Source organism: Chlorocebus sabaeus, chromosome 13, assembly GCF_047675955.1.
Source record: "Chlorocebus sabaeus isolate Y175 chromosome 13, mChlSab1.0.hap1, whole genome shotgun sequence".
Classification (NCBI taxonomy): Eukaryota; Metazoa; Chordata; class Mammalia; order Primates; family Cercopithecidae; genus Chlorocebus; species Chlorocebus sabaeus.
The window spans coordinates 96841832-96860382 of NC_132916.1; the positions used below are offsets into that span (position 1 = coordinate 96841832).

Sequence of the window (18551 nt, forward strand, 5' to 3'; positions counted from 1 at the left end):
TTTCCTTTTAAAAAGGAGTTTAGAATATAGTGGGTCTGTTTCAAATACCCTATTTAGAATTTTATTTTGTCTTTTGGAAAATAGAAATTATAACTTTCCACTTTCTGGAAAGATTTTTTTTTTTAAGGGAGTTCAAAAGAAGGAAATTCTAACAGGATTAAGTTTAGGATAGGTTTATTCTAGTAGGCTTTGTGGCACAGGTCCCCCTAAGTAATTCATCATAAGAATCCAGTGTATGCCACATATCAAGAAATTAAATTGCTATCAACTGACAACTAAATTTGATACCCTTTAGTATACAGAATACTACACATAAGTCTTTCCAATCTTTGAAGGATTTCTTCCCTAAGATCTTCTATAGAAAGATGTAGGATTGTATACGTTACATGATTTTTTTTTTTTTTTCAGAAGCAACATCTTTAAAAGTTCCTGGAAATTCTAAAAAGTGCCTGCTAACTTAAAAAAAATTGTCTTTAGGTATTTCATGCTAAGTCGAAAGCTTCTTTATCAAATATGATGAAACCAAATATAGCACGAACCCATAGCTAAAAAAAAAAACTACCCATGTGATTAAATTTTTATTGAGAATGAACAATTTTTTTCTTGACGCACAGTCTCATTCTACTTTTCTGTACAACTGGATAGTAACTTTTGGTAATAAAAATTCAACATATGTTACACTGGTTTTATGATAACTTTATTTTTAATATGGCTATTTAAAAATTCTTCCAAATGGAGGATTTGGAAAAGCCAACTTTTAATTGAGCCGACAATAATCAAACAATGCGGTTGATATACTGGCTACTACTTTCAGAGTGACTGCTATGTGCTAGCCATTGTTCTCATGATCATGTATTTATCAACTTTAATTCTTATAATGACGTTGCAAGGTAAGTATTATTTGTCTCTTTCATTTGTAAGGAAAAAGGAAGATTAAAGAGATTAAAGTAACTTGTCTTTTATCCAGCTAGTAAATTTTCCCAGCAAATATTTGAGAGCATACTTGGTATTGGCTTTGAGACTACCTCTGGGGCTGGGAACACAACTGTGAACAAGACAGACAAGATCCCCATTTTTAAGGAGCTTACAACTCCAGTTTGAATATAATGGTGTTGGACTCAAACTCTTCTTAGTTTCTACTCTTCCCCTACAGCAACACTCCAATAAGATGAATAAAATTGTTTCAGGACCACTTTAAAAAGTAGGTGAAGATGGACACTGTATACTGGAATATGTTGTAAGAAAGTAATGTTGGTATATAAACATCCAGATTTATCAACAGAAAAACGCTATGACCTAGATGTATAGAGAATGGAAAGCCTATGCTGCCCAACAGATATGGCTTATGATTGCCTGTAGATAACATGTAATTCAACAGCAGTAACACATACTTGCTGTCAACTTTCAAATGGCCTTAAGAATCATTATTATCTCAGTGTTTGACCTTGCTCTGTCCAGCAAGGTAGTCACAAGCCATTTGTGGCTTTCAAGTACTTGAAATATGGCTAGTGTGACTGAGGAACTAAATTTTAAATTTTATTTAATTTTAACTAATTTAAAAACTGATACTTGATCCAGTTACAAGATTTTTTAGGCATGCTAGAACAACCTGGGTATGTGAATCTCTTTTTCTCAACTGTACATTTTAGGAAATTTAAATATGGATCAAATATTTCTGATGAAAATTTAGCATCTGAATTGAGATGTGCTATAATGTAAAAAAATACACTGCATTTTGAAGCCAAGATAAAACATAAATATCTCACTAATTAAAAAAATACTGATTACATGCTGAAATAATATTTTTGCTATATTTGGTTAAATAAAATCTTATTAAAATTAGTTTCAACCCTTTCTTTTTTAAAATTTTATTTTTAAAAATGTGTGTACAGGGCCAGGTGCGGTGGCTCATGCCTGTAATCCCAGTACTTTGGGAGGCTGAGGCGGGTGGATCACAAGGTGAAGAGTTCAAGACCAGCCTGGTCAACATGGTGAAACCCCATCTCTACTAAGAATACAAAAATTAGCCAGGCATGGTGGCATATGCCTGTAATCCCAGCTACTCAGGAGGTTGAGGCAGGAGAATCCCTTGAACTAGGATGGCGGCGGTTGCAGTGAGCCGAGATCATACCACTGCACTCTAGCTTGGGCGACAGAGCAAGACTCCATCTCAAAAAAGAAAAATAAAAAATGTGTGTATTAGGAAATTTTAAATTACACGTATCATTTGCTTTGTATTTTTATCGTTCTAAGGAGTCCTGTTGGAGTCTGATTCAAATATTAACTCTTTTATTTTTGGCATCAAAACATTTTCCCATTATACTTCATTATTCTTTTGTAAAAAGCTATGAATTATCTATCACTATTTCTATTTATGTTGTGAAGTTGTTAAGGTTGGGGTTATTGTCTGCATCAAATGGTCTCTGGTCCTAGTAAAGAAACTGTTAGATGTGAGATAGTCCTCAATAGACTTCACCTTCCTACACATATTCCTGGGTGTGGCTACCATGCAAGACCTTGACTGTTCTATACCTGGGCCATTTCTCAGTATTGAGTTTTGAGTGAGCATCTGTAAGGGATAAGGCAAAGAGCAGGTTTCCATCTGTTCATGGATAAAAAGCAGTGAACCCTCCAAGCTCAGTATTCTTTACCTACAACTAAAGCCCACTGTATATGTAGCCATATTGCGTATGGCCATATCATTTTGCCCCCACGGGACCTGGGACAAGGGAAGCAATGAGAATGTGCTGATGCTTATACTCCTTGTTGTGCAGTCCTCAGTAACAGTCCTTTGTTTCTGTCCAGGAATCTCATGTCTTCTGTTAGCATCCATGAAAAAGTAACAGAGTAACTACTTAGCTTCTAAGTAAAGTAAAATCAAATATCAGACCTGACAGGATACACTTAAAATTATGTATTTATACTCATTTTTAGTTGTGGAAAATTATTAGGTTTGATGGGATATAAGAATTCTTTTACATAAAAATTTTGTCTTACAATTTAAAAAGCTTAACTTATTGAAGCCTAGTTTTTACATAAAATTTGGTTTTATATAAAAATGTGGCTGAGAAAATGTTAGCTTAAATATCTTTAAAAATTATCAAATGCAAGGGTCAATATTTGTCCTCATAATAGAAATATTACACATGTGCTTGTATGAACTGTCAGTATATAAGTATGTACATAATACATTTATTTCCCAAGAGTGTTTTTCAGAGTAGTCTTTTAAAAATAGAAAGTGAACGTAACTATTCTGTGGGACTATATTCAAAGATTTATAGATTTTGGAAAGAAATAGCTTATCTCCTATACAATATATATATATATTCAGGACAAAAGCAAACATTATAAAAAGTATAAAAATAGGTAAAAAGATACAAGTACAATAATAATTTGGTTGGAATTTCAAAGGTGCTTTTTTCTCTTCTCTTTCCCCTTTATCTCAAAAGTTATAAATACTTTTGAAGCAGCATGTATTGTTGCACTTTTGATTTTTTGTTGTACAGTTAACGAACTTGAGAGTCTGGATGACTGGTGATCATCTATTTGGCCTTCCCATTCTTTTGTTTCTTCTTCTTTGATTAGTAAAGGTTTTCCTAAGGTTTGGCCAACAAGGTTACAGACTTCTTGAGCTTTGCGCCATGCATTCTCAACAGCAACAAGACAGGCTTGCCGTCTTAGGAATTAAATGGAGAGATTATTAATATGACACTCAATGAAATGTAGCACTGGATAGTTTTGTTTAAAGAATATCTTAGTTAAAGATGTGCTTAAACTTACCGAAGATTCTCAACAGAACCTGGAGTATGATAGAACTGGGGTGGGCTGATGACAACAGAGCTATCTAGCTTTTCAACAAGAAAGTTACAAATATTTTGCATTTTTCCAAATTCAGTAAATGTAATGCAGACCTGTAAATGAAATGACACGATATTATTTTCATGTCTGATGTACTGTTTCAAGATTTTCTCTACATCTAAGTAAAAAAGTATAGCCAGATGATGAGGTCATTATATAGTATGTAACAGATTTTTAAAAGCCTATTTGATACTTGTAACTAAATTATTTTGTTCTTTAAGATTTTTGCTTTTGAATTTTCAAATTTAATTAATATTGTCTTGAACATTAAAAAATTTATATTTTAAACCAGGGATTTTTAAATGAAATTGGAGGAGTTTCCTTTAAATCTTACTACTTGGCTAAATTTTAATCCTGATAACTAGACATGATTCCTTTGTCTGGTCAATGCCCTTAGCTTCCTGATTAGTAGTAATTATGTCATACTTCACTGCTGTCATTGAGAAATGTTTCTTCTTCCAATAGTTCTGTTCATATCCATACGTGGAAGCTAATGTATTTCACTCTGTCTTCTGCCTTTAAATATGTGAAGCAGTCCTTATATTTGGCAATACTTTAAAACTGGTCTGTAAACTCTTCAATGAAGAGAACTAAACCTTGCCTTTTTTTTTTTTTTTTTTTTTAAAGAGAGACAAGATCTTGCTACGTTGCCCAGGCTGGAGTGCACTGGCACAATCATAGCTCACTGCAGCCTCAAACTCCTGGGTTCAAGCGATCCTCCTACCTCAGACTTCCAAGTAGGAAGGGCTACAGGCATGCACCACCATGCCCAGCTAATTAAAAACCTTTTTTTTGTAGAGGTGGAGTCTCACTATGTTCCCCAAGCTGGTCTCAAACTCCTGGCCTCAAGCAATCCTCCCACCTCAGTGGTTGTAGGCATAAGCCACCACACCCAGCCTAAACCTTTTGTTCTAAAGAACTCTTACACAATCTCAATATGCAAAACAAAAAGTACAGATATTAGAGAATAAGCTGGAGTAGCAAAGACAGATATAAGATAACCTCACCTTATACAATGCAGAACATCTGTCTTTAATCATATATATATATATATATATATATATTTTTTTTTTTTTTTTTAAAGACAGGGTCTCTTTCTGTTTTCCTGGCTGGAGTGCAGTGGTGTGATCATGCGCTCACTGCAACCTCAACCCCCGGGTTCGGATGATCCTCCTGCCTCAGCCCCCTGAGTAGCTGGACTACAGGAACATGCCACCATACCTAGTGAATTCTATTACTTTTGAAAAAGGGATAGCACTTTGTAACCACCATAACAAAAATTTAGACCTGTTCCAACACCCCTAAAAATTATCTCGAGTAAATCCTTTATCAGTTCCTTCCCCAGTTCCTAAACCCTGGCAACTACTGATACATTCTCCACTGTCCAAGATTTGCCTTTTTCAGAATGTCATATACATGGAAGCATACAGTATGTAATCTTTGAGACTACTTCTTTCATTTAGCATATTTGCAATTCATCCACATGGTTGCATAATAGTTTTTGTTCCTTTTATGCTGAATAGTATTCGTTATATGATCTAATCACAGGTTTTTTTTTTTTTTTTTTTTTTTTTTCCATTTAGGTTGCTTCCAGTTTGGGGCTATTATAAATAAAGATGCTGCTTTTTCAAAGTAGTTCTAGATCCTTTGTATTTCCAAATATATTTTGTAATCAGTTTTTGTCAATTTCTATTTTTTGAAAGGCTGGCTGAGATTTTCATTAGGATTGTATAGATTAATTTAGGGAGAACTGATATCTGGAATAGTGAATCTTCCAAACCCCGAACAAGAAATGTTTCTCCACTAATTTAGGTCCTCTTTAATTTCTCTCAGCAATGCTTTGCAGTGTTTAGCATACAGGTCTTTCACATCTTTATAACAGATTTATCCCTATGTATTTTAAGTTTTTTGATGTTTACTAGTTCTAATAGCTTTTTTGTAGATTCTGTCAGATTTTCTACAAAAATGGTCATGTTGTCCATGAATTAAGATAGTTTTACTTCTTCCTTTCCACTCTGGATGTCTTTCATTCTTTTTCAAGCACAATGGTGAAAGAAGACATGAACGAAGACATCTTTGTCTTGTACCTGATTGCAGGCACAAAGCATTCTGTGTTTCACCATTAAGTATGACAGCTGTAGGTTTTCATGGATTCCTCTTATCAGTTTGAGGAAAATCTCTACTGTTCTTATTTTACTGATAATTTTTACTAGGAATAAATAATAGATTTTGTTAAGTGCTTCTTCTGTATCTATTGAGAAGATCAGGTGATTTTTTTCAGTTTGTTAATATAGTGAATTAGATTGACCAATTTCTCAATGTTAACCAACTTGATACACAACACTTGGTCATTATGTATTAATATTATTCTTTATACCTGCATGTAAAGGATACGTGTGTGTGTGCAGTGTGTATGCATGTATGTGTATAAATCATTAAATTTGGCTAAAATTTAGTTTATGATTTTTGCATATGTTTATGATGGATAGTGGTCTGTAATTTTCTTTGCTTGTAGTGGTATTTTTCTGGTTATCTTCTGACCTCAAAGAATGAGCTAGGAAATATTTCTTCCTTTTCAGTTTTTCTGGAAGAATTTGTAAAGAATTGGCATGATTTCTTCCTTACACACTTTCTAGTTTCCTTTTCAACTTCTTTTTTGACACATGGGTTACTGAAAAGTATGTTTTTAAAATTCAGCATATTTGGGGGATTTTCCTGAGACCCTTCTATTAGTGGTTTTTAATTTAATTACACTGTGGTCAGTGAACTTTGTACGATTCAAATCCTTTTTTTTTTTTTTGAGACGCAGTCTCGCTCAGTTGCCCAGGCTGGAGTGCAATGCCATGGCATGATCTCGGCTCACTGCAACCTCTACCTCCCGGGTTCAAGTGATTCTCCTGTCTTAGCTTCCCGAGTAGCTGGGATTACAGGTGTGCATCACCATGCCCAGCTAATTTTTGTATTTCTGTAGAGATGGGTTTTCACCATGTTGGCCAGGCTGGTCTTGACCTCAGGTGATCTGCCCACCTCGGCCTCCCAAACTGCTGGGATTACAGGTGTGAGCCACTGTGCCTGGCCAAATACTTGTATATGACACAGAATATGGTCTATGTCGGCAAATGTTCAATGTGCACTTGAAAGAAATGTGTAGGCTGCTGTTTTTGTAGTGTTCTATATATGTCAAGCAGGTCAAACTGGTTGACAGTGTGATTCAAATCTGATATATTCTTACTGATTTTCTGTCTATGGTTTTATCAACTTGAAAAGGGGGGGTATTGAAATCTACAAAAACTGTAGACTTATTTCTTTGTAGTTCTATCATTTTTGCCTTAAGTATTTTGAAGCTTTATTATATGTATAAATATTTAGTGCTGTATGTCCTCTTGATTGACTTTTACCGTTATGAAATGACCGTCTTTATCTTTGAAAGTCTTTGCTCTGAAATCTACTTTGATTACTATAGCCACCCCAGCTTTCTTTTCATTTATGTTAGCATGACATATCTTTCTCCATCCCATTACTTTTAACCGATACATGTCTTCATATTTAAAGTACACTTCTCTCAGGCAGCATGTAAGTGGAGTTAACTTTTTAAATACAACTTAAAATATCTGTATTTTAATGAAGGTATGTGGACCATTTACATTTAATGTGATTATTGATATGGTTAAATATAAACCTGTGGTCTTGTTATTTCACTTTTACTCATTTTCTGTTTTCTTTTTGATATTTTTATTATATTATTTCATAGCTTTCATTGACTTATTAGCTGTAACTCCATTATTTTAGTGTTTGCTTTGGATTTACAGAATACATTTTTAAGTTATTACAATCTACCGTCAAGAGATAGAATACCATTTCACATACACCTTTATAACATTGTACTTCTGTTCTTCCCTTCCTGACCTTTGTGCTATTGTTATATATTTTATTTTTACATATGTTATAATCCCCATAGTTTATCATTATCATTTATTTAGTCATTTTTTTTTTTTTTTTTTTTGAGACAGAGTCTTGCTCTGTTGCCCAGGCTGGAGTGCAGTGATGTGATCTTGGCTCACTGCAACCTCCGCCTCCTGGGTTCGAGCGATTCTCCTGCCTCAGCCTCCCGAGTACCTGGGACTACAGGTGTGAGCCACCATGCCTGGCTAATTTTTGCACTTTTAGTAGAGACGGGGTTACACCATGTTGGCCAGGCTGGTTGTGAACTCCTGACGTCAGGTGATCCACTTGCCTCGGCCTCCCAAAGTGCTGGGATTACAGAGGTGAGCCACTGCACCCAGTCTAGTCAGTTATCTTTTATATAAATACAAAGATTTCTAAAGAGATTTATATTAAGTAAAACCCACAAAGTGTAAATTCCTATTTCTTTCTGGTATCATTCTTTCCTGCTTAAATGATGTCATTTAAATTTCTCAAAGAGTAGGTCTACAGGTAATGAATTCTTTCAGCTTACTGGAAAAGTCTTTGATTGGTCTTTGTTTTTGAGCACTACTTTTGCTGGATACATTAATAGAAACTCTTGGTTGAGATATATATATATATATATACACACACACACACACACACACACACAACCTTTTAGTCGTTTAAAGATGTGGCACAACTGTCTCCTTGCTTGCACTGTTTTCAACAAGAAATCTGTTGTCTTATCTTTGTTCCTTTGTAGATAATACGTCTTTTTTCCCCTCCTCTGACTGTTTTAAGATTTATCACTGGTTTTGAGCAATGTGATTATAATGTGTACTGGTGCATTTTTTTTTTTTTTAATTTATTGTGCTTACGGTTAGTTGAACTTTTTGACTCTGTAGGTTTATAATTCTCATCGTTTGGAGATTTTTGGGTCATAATTTTTCCAAGTATTTTTCTTGTCCCCCAATTTCCTCTGCATTGGGACTTCAATTATATGTATAATAGGCTATCTGACGTTGTCCTATATTTTATTAACTCATTTTTATGTCTTTCTTTTCTGTGTTTCATTATGGATAGTTTTTATTGCTACATTTTCAGGTTCACTAAGCATGTCTTGTATAAGGTCTAATTTGCTGTTAATCCTATTGAGTGTATTTATTATCTCATACACTGTAGTTTTCATCTCTGGAAATTCAGTTTTTTTTTTTTAAATATATTGCACATCCCTCCTTAATTTTTGAGCACGCAAGTTACAGTCAAAATAACTTTTAATGACTATGTCTTTTAATTTTAACATCTGTGTCACTCCTGAGTTGTTCTGATTTTTCTCCTTATTATGAGCTTTACTTCTCTGCTATTTTACAGACTGGAAATATAGGTAAACCAAATTAAGATAAAATTTCATAGAAATAAATGTAAAATCCCGTAGTTCACACTGAAATAGCAGTAACAAAGTATAAGATGAAAGAAATACGATTTAAAGGTAGCACATGATAAAGACACTTTTATTGGTTATAATTATTATGACTATAAGCTGAATTGAGGGAACAATGTGAAGCAAATGCCAAAAAGTTAATTCAGTCTTACATGTGTTATTAGAAATAAATATTCTAGAATAAGGGAGATAATCAACTTTCTCTAGTTTGGACTGGCCAAATCATAAGCAGAACAATGTAGTTGTAGATGGTTTAGAATGAAACTGGCTAACTAAAGAAAGAGTTTGTTACGTAAGAAATGGCCAAACAGGATTCTTACCCTGGAAAAGAAAAAAGTAGCATCAATATTAAAATGAACTTCAAGTATATATTTTAAGGAAGAAGTATTTACCTTGTTTTGTTTCTTCTTACAGAAGTACACTAACATATGGCTACTAGTGAGACAATTTTGGCTTAATGTTCAAAGATTCTGTATTGATCAGATGTCTGAAATGGAATGAGTCTTATATATTCCTGCCTATATATGTATAAAATATTTCACAATAAAAATAAATATTTAAAAAAGATTGGATGGAATAATATATGGAAAATGCTTAACACATAGCAGGCACGCAAGGAAAAGGAGGGGGAAAGAAGAGGGAGAAAACTATATGAGAAGTTACACTACTACTTTTTCTACCTGATATACAGTATTGAATACCTATTATTTCCCAGGATTAAAAAATTCCTCTAGGCTGGGCACGGTGGCTCACGCCTGTAATCCCAACACTTTGGGAGGCAGAGGCAGGTGGATTGCCTGAGGCCAGGAGTTCGAGACAAGCCTGGCCAACATGGTGAAACCCTGTGTCTACTAAAAATACAAAAATTAGTCAGGTGTGGTGGCAGGAGCCTGTAATCTGAGTTACTCGGGAGGCTGAGGCAGGATAATCACTTGAACCTGGGAGACGGAGGCTGCAGTGAGACAAGATCGCGCCATTGCACTCCAGCATGGGTGAGAAGAGTGAGACTTCATCTCAAAAAAAAAAAAAAAAAAAAAAAAAAAAAAAATTCCTCTAAACACTAAGGTTATAATATGAAAATAATGTAAAAACTGGAAAGAGTACTGGTATAGGAATCACAGAGTTAGGATTTTAATCCAACCTTCCTTCCCACCTCCAGTCATTCACCTACCATTAAAGTCATCACTTAGAAACTTACTTTTAAAATTAAATCAACAGTCAGTCTTTGTATTATTATAATTGTTTACAGCTGAACAATATAGTGTACTATGATCGCATTTCTTTTCTTCTAGTCTTCATTGAACTCCTGGGAGTTAATAATCACTTCATTTTTATTTGTTTGCTTTCTTAGCTGTACATGTCCTTCAAACCCTCTGACAAGAGCTATAAAATTCAAATAAATAGGTCAAATTAATTGGGTAATCTATGAGTTCCTTTATTTTTTTCTTGGAGGCATTTTACTGAAGCCTTAGTCCTCCTGTCCCCTGAATCTGGGGATATTCCTTTGCCATTACCTGGGAACTCCTGTTTTTCTATTTCTTGGTTTACTTCCTCACGTATGGTAGGGAAATGTTTTGAGACCTTGTACGCAGGAGTGATGTTTCACATTTTTAACATCTTTAAGAGGGCATTAATCCATCAGATCCTGGTCAAATAAAGAACAGTGTGACAGTTCTGGTCAGCCCTGTCTGCCTGTCCTTGTATTACCTTCTACTTTACTGTTGTTTGGATGGGTAAGGATTTCTACATTAGACATTGTTTTCTCTCAGAATTGGAAGATGTTGCTGTCTTGCCTTTTAGTTACTAGCTCCCAGTGTTGACACTGAGAGGTCCAACTGCTGTTCAGATTTCTGACCCTTGGTTTGGAACTATTTTTCTTTCTCTAGAACTTTTGGGGTCCTTTTATTCCTGGGGTTCTAACATTTCCAGTACGCTTTGATGAGTTTGTTGTTGTTGTTGTTCATTGTGTTGGGCACCCACTGGGTCCACTGAATATGGAAATTCAAATCTTGCAGTTTAGTACATTTTGGAGAAATTTTTTGGATTATTTTATTCTCTTTCACTCTGTGCTCTCTTTTTGGACTTTTTTTTTTTTTTTTTAAATTATACTTTAAGTTCTGGGATACATGTGCAGAACATGCACGTTTGTTACATACACATACCATGGTGGTTTGCTGCAACCATCAACCTGTCATCTACATTAGGTATTTCTCCTAATCCTATCCCTTCTCTAGCTCCCCACCCCCCTGACAGGCCCTGGTGTGTGATGTTCCCCTCCCTGTGTCCATGTGTTCTCATTGTTCAACTCCTACTTATGAGTGAGAACATGCAGTGTTTGATTTCCTGTTCCTGTGTTAGTTTGCTGAGAATGATGGTTTCCAGCTTCAACCATGTCCCTGCAAAGAACGTGAATGCATGCCTTTTTATGGCTGCATAGTATTCCATGGTGTGTATGTGCCACATTTTCTTTAACCAGTTTATCATTGATGGGCATTTGGGTTGGTTTCCAGTCTTTGCTATTGTAAATAGTGCCACAACAAACATACATGTGCATGTGTCTTTATAGCAGAATGATTTATAATCCTTCTGGTATATATCCAGTAATGAGATTGCTGGGTCAAATGGTATTTCAGGTTTTAGATCCTTGAGGAATTGCCAGACTGTCTGCCAAAATGGTTGAACTAATTTACCCACCTACCAACAGTGTAAAAGCGTTCCTATTTCTCCATAATCGCCATTCTAACTGGCGTGAGATGGTATCTCATTGTGGTTTTGATTTGCATTTCTCTAATGACCAGTGATGATGAGCCTTTTTTCATGTTTGCTGGCCACATAAATGTCTTCTTTTTTTTTTTTTTTTTTTTTGAGGCGGAGTTTCGCTCTGTGGCCCAGGCTGGAGTGCAGTGGCCGGATCTCAGCTCACTGCAAGCTCCGCCTCCCGGGTACACGTCATTCTCCTGCCTCAGCCTCCCGAGTAGCTGGGACTACAGGCGCCCACCACCTCGCCCGGCTAGATTTTTGTATTTTTTAGTAGAGACGGGGTTTCACCGGGTTAGCCAGGATGGTCTTGATCTCCTGACCTCGTGATCCGCCCGTCTCGGCCTCCCAAAGTGCTGGGATTACAGGCTTGAGCCACCGCGCCCAGCCCATAAATGTCTTCTTTTGAGAAGTATCTGTTCATATCCTCCACCCACTTTTTGACGGTTTTTTTTTTTTTTTTGTAAATTTGTTTAAGTTCCTTGTAGATTCTGTATATTATCCCTTTGTCAGATGGATAGAATGCAAAATTTTTCTTCCATTCTGTAGGTTGCCTGTTCACTCTGATGATGGTTTCTTTTGCTGTACAGAAGCTCTTCAGTTTAATTAGATCCCATATGTCAATTGTGGCTTTTGTTACAATTGCTTTTGTTGTTTTAGTCATAAAGTCTGCCCCTGCCTATGTCCTGAATGGTATTGCCTAGGTTTTCTTCTAGGGTTTATATGGTTTTAGGTTTTACACCTAAGTGTTTAATCCATCTTGAGTTTAACATTTTTATCTTTGAAACAAAGATAAGCGGCATGGTAGGTGGAAGGTAGATAAAGAATTTCATGCCTTCTGGAATGAAATTTTCGGATATTATGTCAAAAGTAATGTTCTACTTCTAATATTTCTTTGTTTTTTTATTTTTTATTTTTATTTTTTTGAGACAGAGTCTCACTCTGTTGCCCAGGCTGCAGTGCAGTGGCATGATCTTGACTCATTGGAACCTCTGCCTCCTGGGCTCAAACTATCCTCCCACCCCAGCTTCCAGAGTAGATAGGTCTATAGGTGTCTGCCGTCACATCTACCTAATTATTGTATTTTTTTGTAGAGCCAGGGTTTTACCATGTCGCCCAGGTTGGTCTGGAGCTCCTGGGCTCAAGCAATCCGCCTACCTCAGCCTCTCAAAGTGCTGGGATTACAGCCTTGAGCCACTGTGTCTGGCCTCATCTATTCTTTAAAAAAAATTTATTTAGGGTAGGCTGGGTGGCTCACGTCTGTACTCCCAGCACTTTGGGAGGTCGAGGCAGGTAGGTCACTTGAAGTCAGGAATTTGAGACCAGCCTGGCCAACATGATGAAACCCCGTCTCTACGATAAATACAAAAATTAGCCAGGTACCTGTAATCCCAGCAACTCCAGAGGCTGAGGCAGGAGAATCACTTGAACCTGGGAGGCAGAGGTTGCAGTGAGCTGAGATCATGCCACAGCACTCCAGCCTGGGTGACAGAGTGAGACTCAGTCTCAAAAAAAAAAAAAAAAAAAAAAAAAAAAAAAAAAAAAAAAAATTGGAGCTGTACTGAGGTGTAATTTATACATAAAAACTGCACATATTTAGAATATACACTTTGATGAGTTTGGACATACACATATACCTGTGATATCACTATAATCAAGACAATAAATGTATCTATCACCTCCAAAATTTTCCTTGTGTTCTTTGCTTTGTGCACGTGTATGAGAAAAGCATAACATGAGATCTACCCTCTTAACAAATTTTTAAGTGCACAACACTATGTTAACTGTAGGCACTATGCTGTATAGCCCATATCTAGAATTTATTCATCTGCATAACTGTAACTTTATACCCATTGAGTAAGAAATCCCATTTCCCCTTCCCTCCATTCTTTGGCAACCAGCTTCTATTTTTTGCTTCTATGATTTGATTATTTTAGACTCCTCATGTAAGTGGAATAATCCAGTATTTATCATTCCGTTACTGACATTTCTCTTAACATACTGTCTTGCAGGCACAGCAAAGTTGCAAATGGTAGGAGTTCCCTTTTTTTTTTTTTGAGGCCAAATAATATTTCATTGTATGTATATAACACATTTTCTTTATCCATTTATCTGTCTATGGACATTTGAGTTGCTTCCATATCTTGGCTGTTGTGAATAATGCTACAAAGAACATGCAAGCACAGTTATTTCTTCCAGATCCTGATGTCACTTCTTTTGGATAGACATCCAGGAGTGGGATTGCTGAATCATATGGTAGTTCTATTTTTAATTTTTTGAGGAACCTGTATACTGCTTTCCATAATGGTTACACCATCATACATTCCCACCTGCAGTGCACAAGCGTTCTAATTTTTCCACTTTCTCATCAACACTGTCTTCTGTTTTTTTGTTTTTTTTTTTTAGACGGAGTCTTGCTCTGTCGCCCAGTCTGGAGTGCAGTGGCGCTATCTTGGCTCATTGCAACCTCCACCTCCCGGGTTCTAGTGATTTTTCTGCCTCAGCCTCCCGAGTAGCTGGGATTACAGGTGCCCACCACCACACCCGGCTAATTTTTTTGTATCTTTAGTAGAGATGGGGTTTCCTGACCTCGTGATCCGCCCACTTCGATCTCCCAAAGTGCTGGGATTATAGGCATGAACCACCGTGACCAGCCAATCTTCTGCTTTTTTGATAATAGCCATTCTAATAGGTGTGAGGTTATAGCTCAATATAGTTTTGATTTGTATGTCTCAAGTAATTAGTGATGCTGAACACCTTTTTTTATACCTTTTGTCCATCTGTATGTCTTTTTTTGATAAATGTCTATTCAAGTCCTTGGTTCATTTTTAAAATCAAGTTATTTGTTTTTCTTCACTTGAGTTGTAGGAGTCTACCAACCATCTAATCTGCTTCCATATATCTAACAGTACTTAAGAATACTGGTATGTGTTACACATTAGGTTTTAGTGTTTGCTAAATCCATAGCCATAAAGCCACACATTGTTATTAATGCTTAGGTTAGTACATTTTGTATTTTGTGATCTCAGTACTCTGGTTTCCACTGACTGCTGGTACTGACCTAAGGGCAATCATGTATTGGACTGTGTGATATGATATAAATTCTGGCTACCTGGAATCCCTATACAAAATATAATCAGATTATCTCTTAAGAAATCTGAATATAAAACATTAAAAAGGTAAGTAAAGTAGAAGGAAGAGGAGCAGAGTTTAGCCAAACTCTCATTTAGTCATGTTTTAAAACAAGCAGCTCTAATGCTCTCTTTCTGCATCTGAAAGGTCAGTTCCTAGAACAACTCAGTGGTTTCAAACACGTTCCAGTTTTCCATGAAGCCTGGCTGTGTAGTTTCTGGGACTGTTTCCTTTTCCCCATTATTCCCTTGGTTCCTTCTTAATAAACCTACTTAACTAAGATAACTTGCTCCTATTTATATTCATTACAATCTGAAGTGCTAACAGGTGATAATTACTGGAGGAGTACTATAACACACTACCAGCTTTTAACCTCTGTAATTTGGATCAGACTGCTCTTCATACTGTTTTGAAAGGCATTTTTCAGTTCCTACTACTACAAAATAAGTTTTGCCAAGTGGATCCCTAAAATCATAACGAGTCATTTAAAAATTCCTTGACACAGTAAAATTTTAAGTGGAGAAATCACAAAATGATTACAGGAAGCACTGGGGCAACAAACAGAATACTGTGGAAGTTGCTTCTCAAGAGATAAGAACCCAGGGTTCTAATTTCTAATCTAGTTCTTGTTATATGACCTTTGAGAAATCTGGGCCTAAGTGATTTGAACCTAAGGTCACCTCCTTAAAGTCAGAAAACCAATGTATTGTCTGCCTGAAGACAGAAACAGGTGATGGGGATATTTTCTATTTCAAAAGACAAAGATTCTCTCATTTGATATACAAGATTTCAATATAACCCCACCCTTTGTTTCCTGTTACAAGGAAGTGACATGGACTAGGCACATACTCCAAAATGTTTGGAATCAGAAACAGCAGTCCTGTAACCTAACCACCACTAGAACACACTCTGATTTCACAAAATCCTGGCCATCAAATCTTTAAATATAAGTAAAAAGTATAGGCAGCTGTAGGAACTAAATGTTGTCATTAATTGAGTGTATTGAAAATAGTTTTATTTTTTTTAATTTGTATAAAGGTTAAAGGGTTTTCATTTTTAAACAATATTTATCACAATACAGTAAAATTGCACTGCAAAACAAAAGACCGCTGAAAAGTATTTCAAATCCTTTAGGTTATGACTTTGTTTATTTGCTTTTTATCTAAAAAGAGATTTCTGTAGTGTTACCTGCACATTAGATGATAGTACTAAAATTTTATTTAGCGGCAATTAACTACTATTTCCCACTTGCTGTTTTTATTCCATTTTAAACTATTTCTCTTAAATCTCACTAAATTTATTTAAAAGCTGAAATAGATACATAACACCAACATGATTTTGAGAAAAATAATCTTCTATCAATATCATGAGAAGCATTTTTCACCATTCCAGTTCAAGAATAAAAATAAATGTCTCCACAAAATCATGCTGCTTCCAATTATTTGTTAAGATAAGTACATACCTCTGCTTCCATGTGATAAGCATTTTCCACTCTCCTAAAATCCTTTGTCACAGTGATATTTTCTGCCTGAAACAGAAAAAGTCCAAGAGTATGATTACTAAACATTTGACGCAATTACACTAAAACATAAATTAGAAACCTACACTAATTAAAATCAGAAAAACGTAAAGTATGCAAAAAGAACTCTGTCTGATGTTTTAAAACTTTCCTAAAAGTGACATAAAATGAATTCAGAAATCTATAAATGTTTGCTTAAAATTTCATGTCACTCCTTTTATAATTTATATTAGCTTGTAATGAAAGTATAAAGTTAGGGTGATATATATATGAGCAATTTTTTGCACATAAAGCATACTTAATGTTGAGTGTCAGCATTTTAAAAAATATTTAATTTACCAATATTTTAATACAAAATTACCAAATATGTATCATGTGCAACTCTGGGCAAGTTACTCAATATTCAATTTTTTAAGCCTTAGTTTCCACATTTATAAAATCAGGTTAATACCATGTACATCACATAGCATCGTTTTGCAGACTTAATGAGAAGTTATATATCAAGTAGTTGGCATAGAGAAAGCACTCACCAAAAGTTGAGACTATACCACTATGATATAAATATTTATTGAAACATCTAACCTGAGCCAGTTTGGTTTTAAAAAAGTAGTATTAATACTTACATATTCTCAGGGTAAATACAAGGCATATAATTCTGACAAAAAAGTTGAATTTCTTATTTGCTTTCCAAAAGGGTTTTTAAATTCAGTGACTAAAATCTTCAGCTACTTTCATTCTTTGGGGACAAGCAAGACTTGTATTTTATGTAATTTTTTTGTACCTTTCAAAATATATGTTAAATCAATATATGATTATGCCAAGTAATTTAATTATGTTATTTGAAGAAGACATGGTTGCATCTAAATTTTAAGATATAAACTAATTACAAGCAGTTTATGTTATCTAGAAAAATTCTTAAAAGTTTTAACCTAAGTTAAAAGCTTTTGACTCAAGTTCCAAATATCACTCTGATGTTGGTCAGTCCCATGAAAATGTTAGTGCAACACTTTTATTATGAAAGTAATACCTACTCATTGTGGAAAATTTAGAATACAGGTTAAGTACAAAACAGTACAGTAGTTCTCCCTTGTCTACAGGGGATAACTTCCAAGAGATACGTGGAACTTGATACCATTTTCCAGTAATTTAGCCCCCATCACCTTAAGCAGTTATGTCACTCATTTGTAAGAACTGGGTTCATTTGTCAAGAGAATACATTTTATCCTGGGATTGATCCTGTGATAGGTTCTTTGATGACTTTTTCCCCCAGTTTACATACATCAAGGTTCACTATTTGTGATTTACAGCTCTGTGAGGTTTGACAAATGCATAAAGTCATGTACGTACCACTCCAGTACCATAAAGAATAGTTCTTTCACCTTAAAAATCCAGCAGATACCTGAAACCACAGATAGTCAACCTTATGTATAATATTTCTTTTCTGCTCTGATAACCTAGACAGCTACAAGTGACTAATGGGTAGGTAGCATATAGAGCATGGATACACCGAACAAGGTATGATTCACATCCCCAGGTGGGAGAGAGCAGGACACAGAGATTTCATCACTCTACTCAGAATGGTGTACAGTTTTAAACTTATGGATTATTTCTGGAATTTTACATTTAATATTTTCGGACCAAGACTGACTGCGAGAATTAGGGGTCTATACTATACATATTGCTTGTAATCATTTTTTCACTTAACATGAAACTTTTTGTCATTTAATATTTTATGACATGTAAACATACATCATAAAACATGTCTCATTTTTCACTTTTCTCCAACTTCACTTGATGAACTTCTGACTGAAAAATTATGAGAAATAATTTTATGAAAAGTAACCGGAAAGCAAAGTATCTTTTATTGCTATCTTTGTTTTTAATAGTGTTTTTAAAATAAAAATACATGCTAATCAAAGAAAATCTAATACTAGCGAA

General features: G+C 35.2%; 1 protein-coding gene across 1 annotated transcript in view; it reads right to left on the reverse strand.

Moving 5' to 3' along the window:
* Positions 1-370: 370 nt before the first annotated feature.
* The window catches only part of IRAK1BP1 (interleukin 1 receptor associated kinase 1 binding protein 1), a 38211-nt gene continuing 20030 nt past the window's right edge, over positions 371-18551 (reverse strand). The window contains exons 2-4 of the mRNA XM_008006416.3: positions 16557-16622; positions 3781-3911; positions 371-3676 (exon numbers count right to left, since the gene is read on the reverse strand). Of these exons, the coding sequence (XP_008004607.1) occupies positions 3406-3676; positions 3781-3911; positions 16557-16622 (468 nt within the window). The 3' untranslated portion in view covers positions 371-3405. The remainder of the gene's footprint in view (positions 3677-3780; positions 3912-16556; positions 16623-18551) is intronic.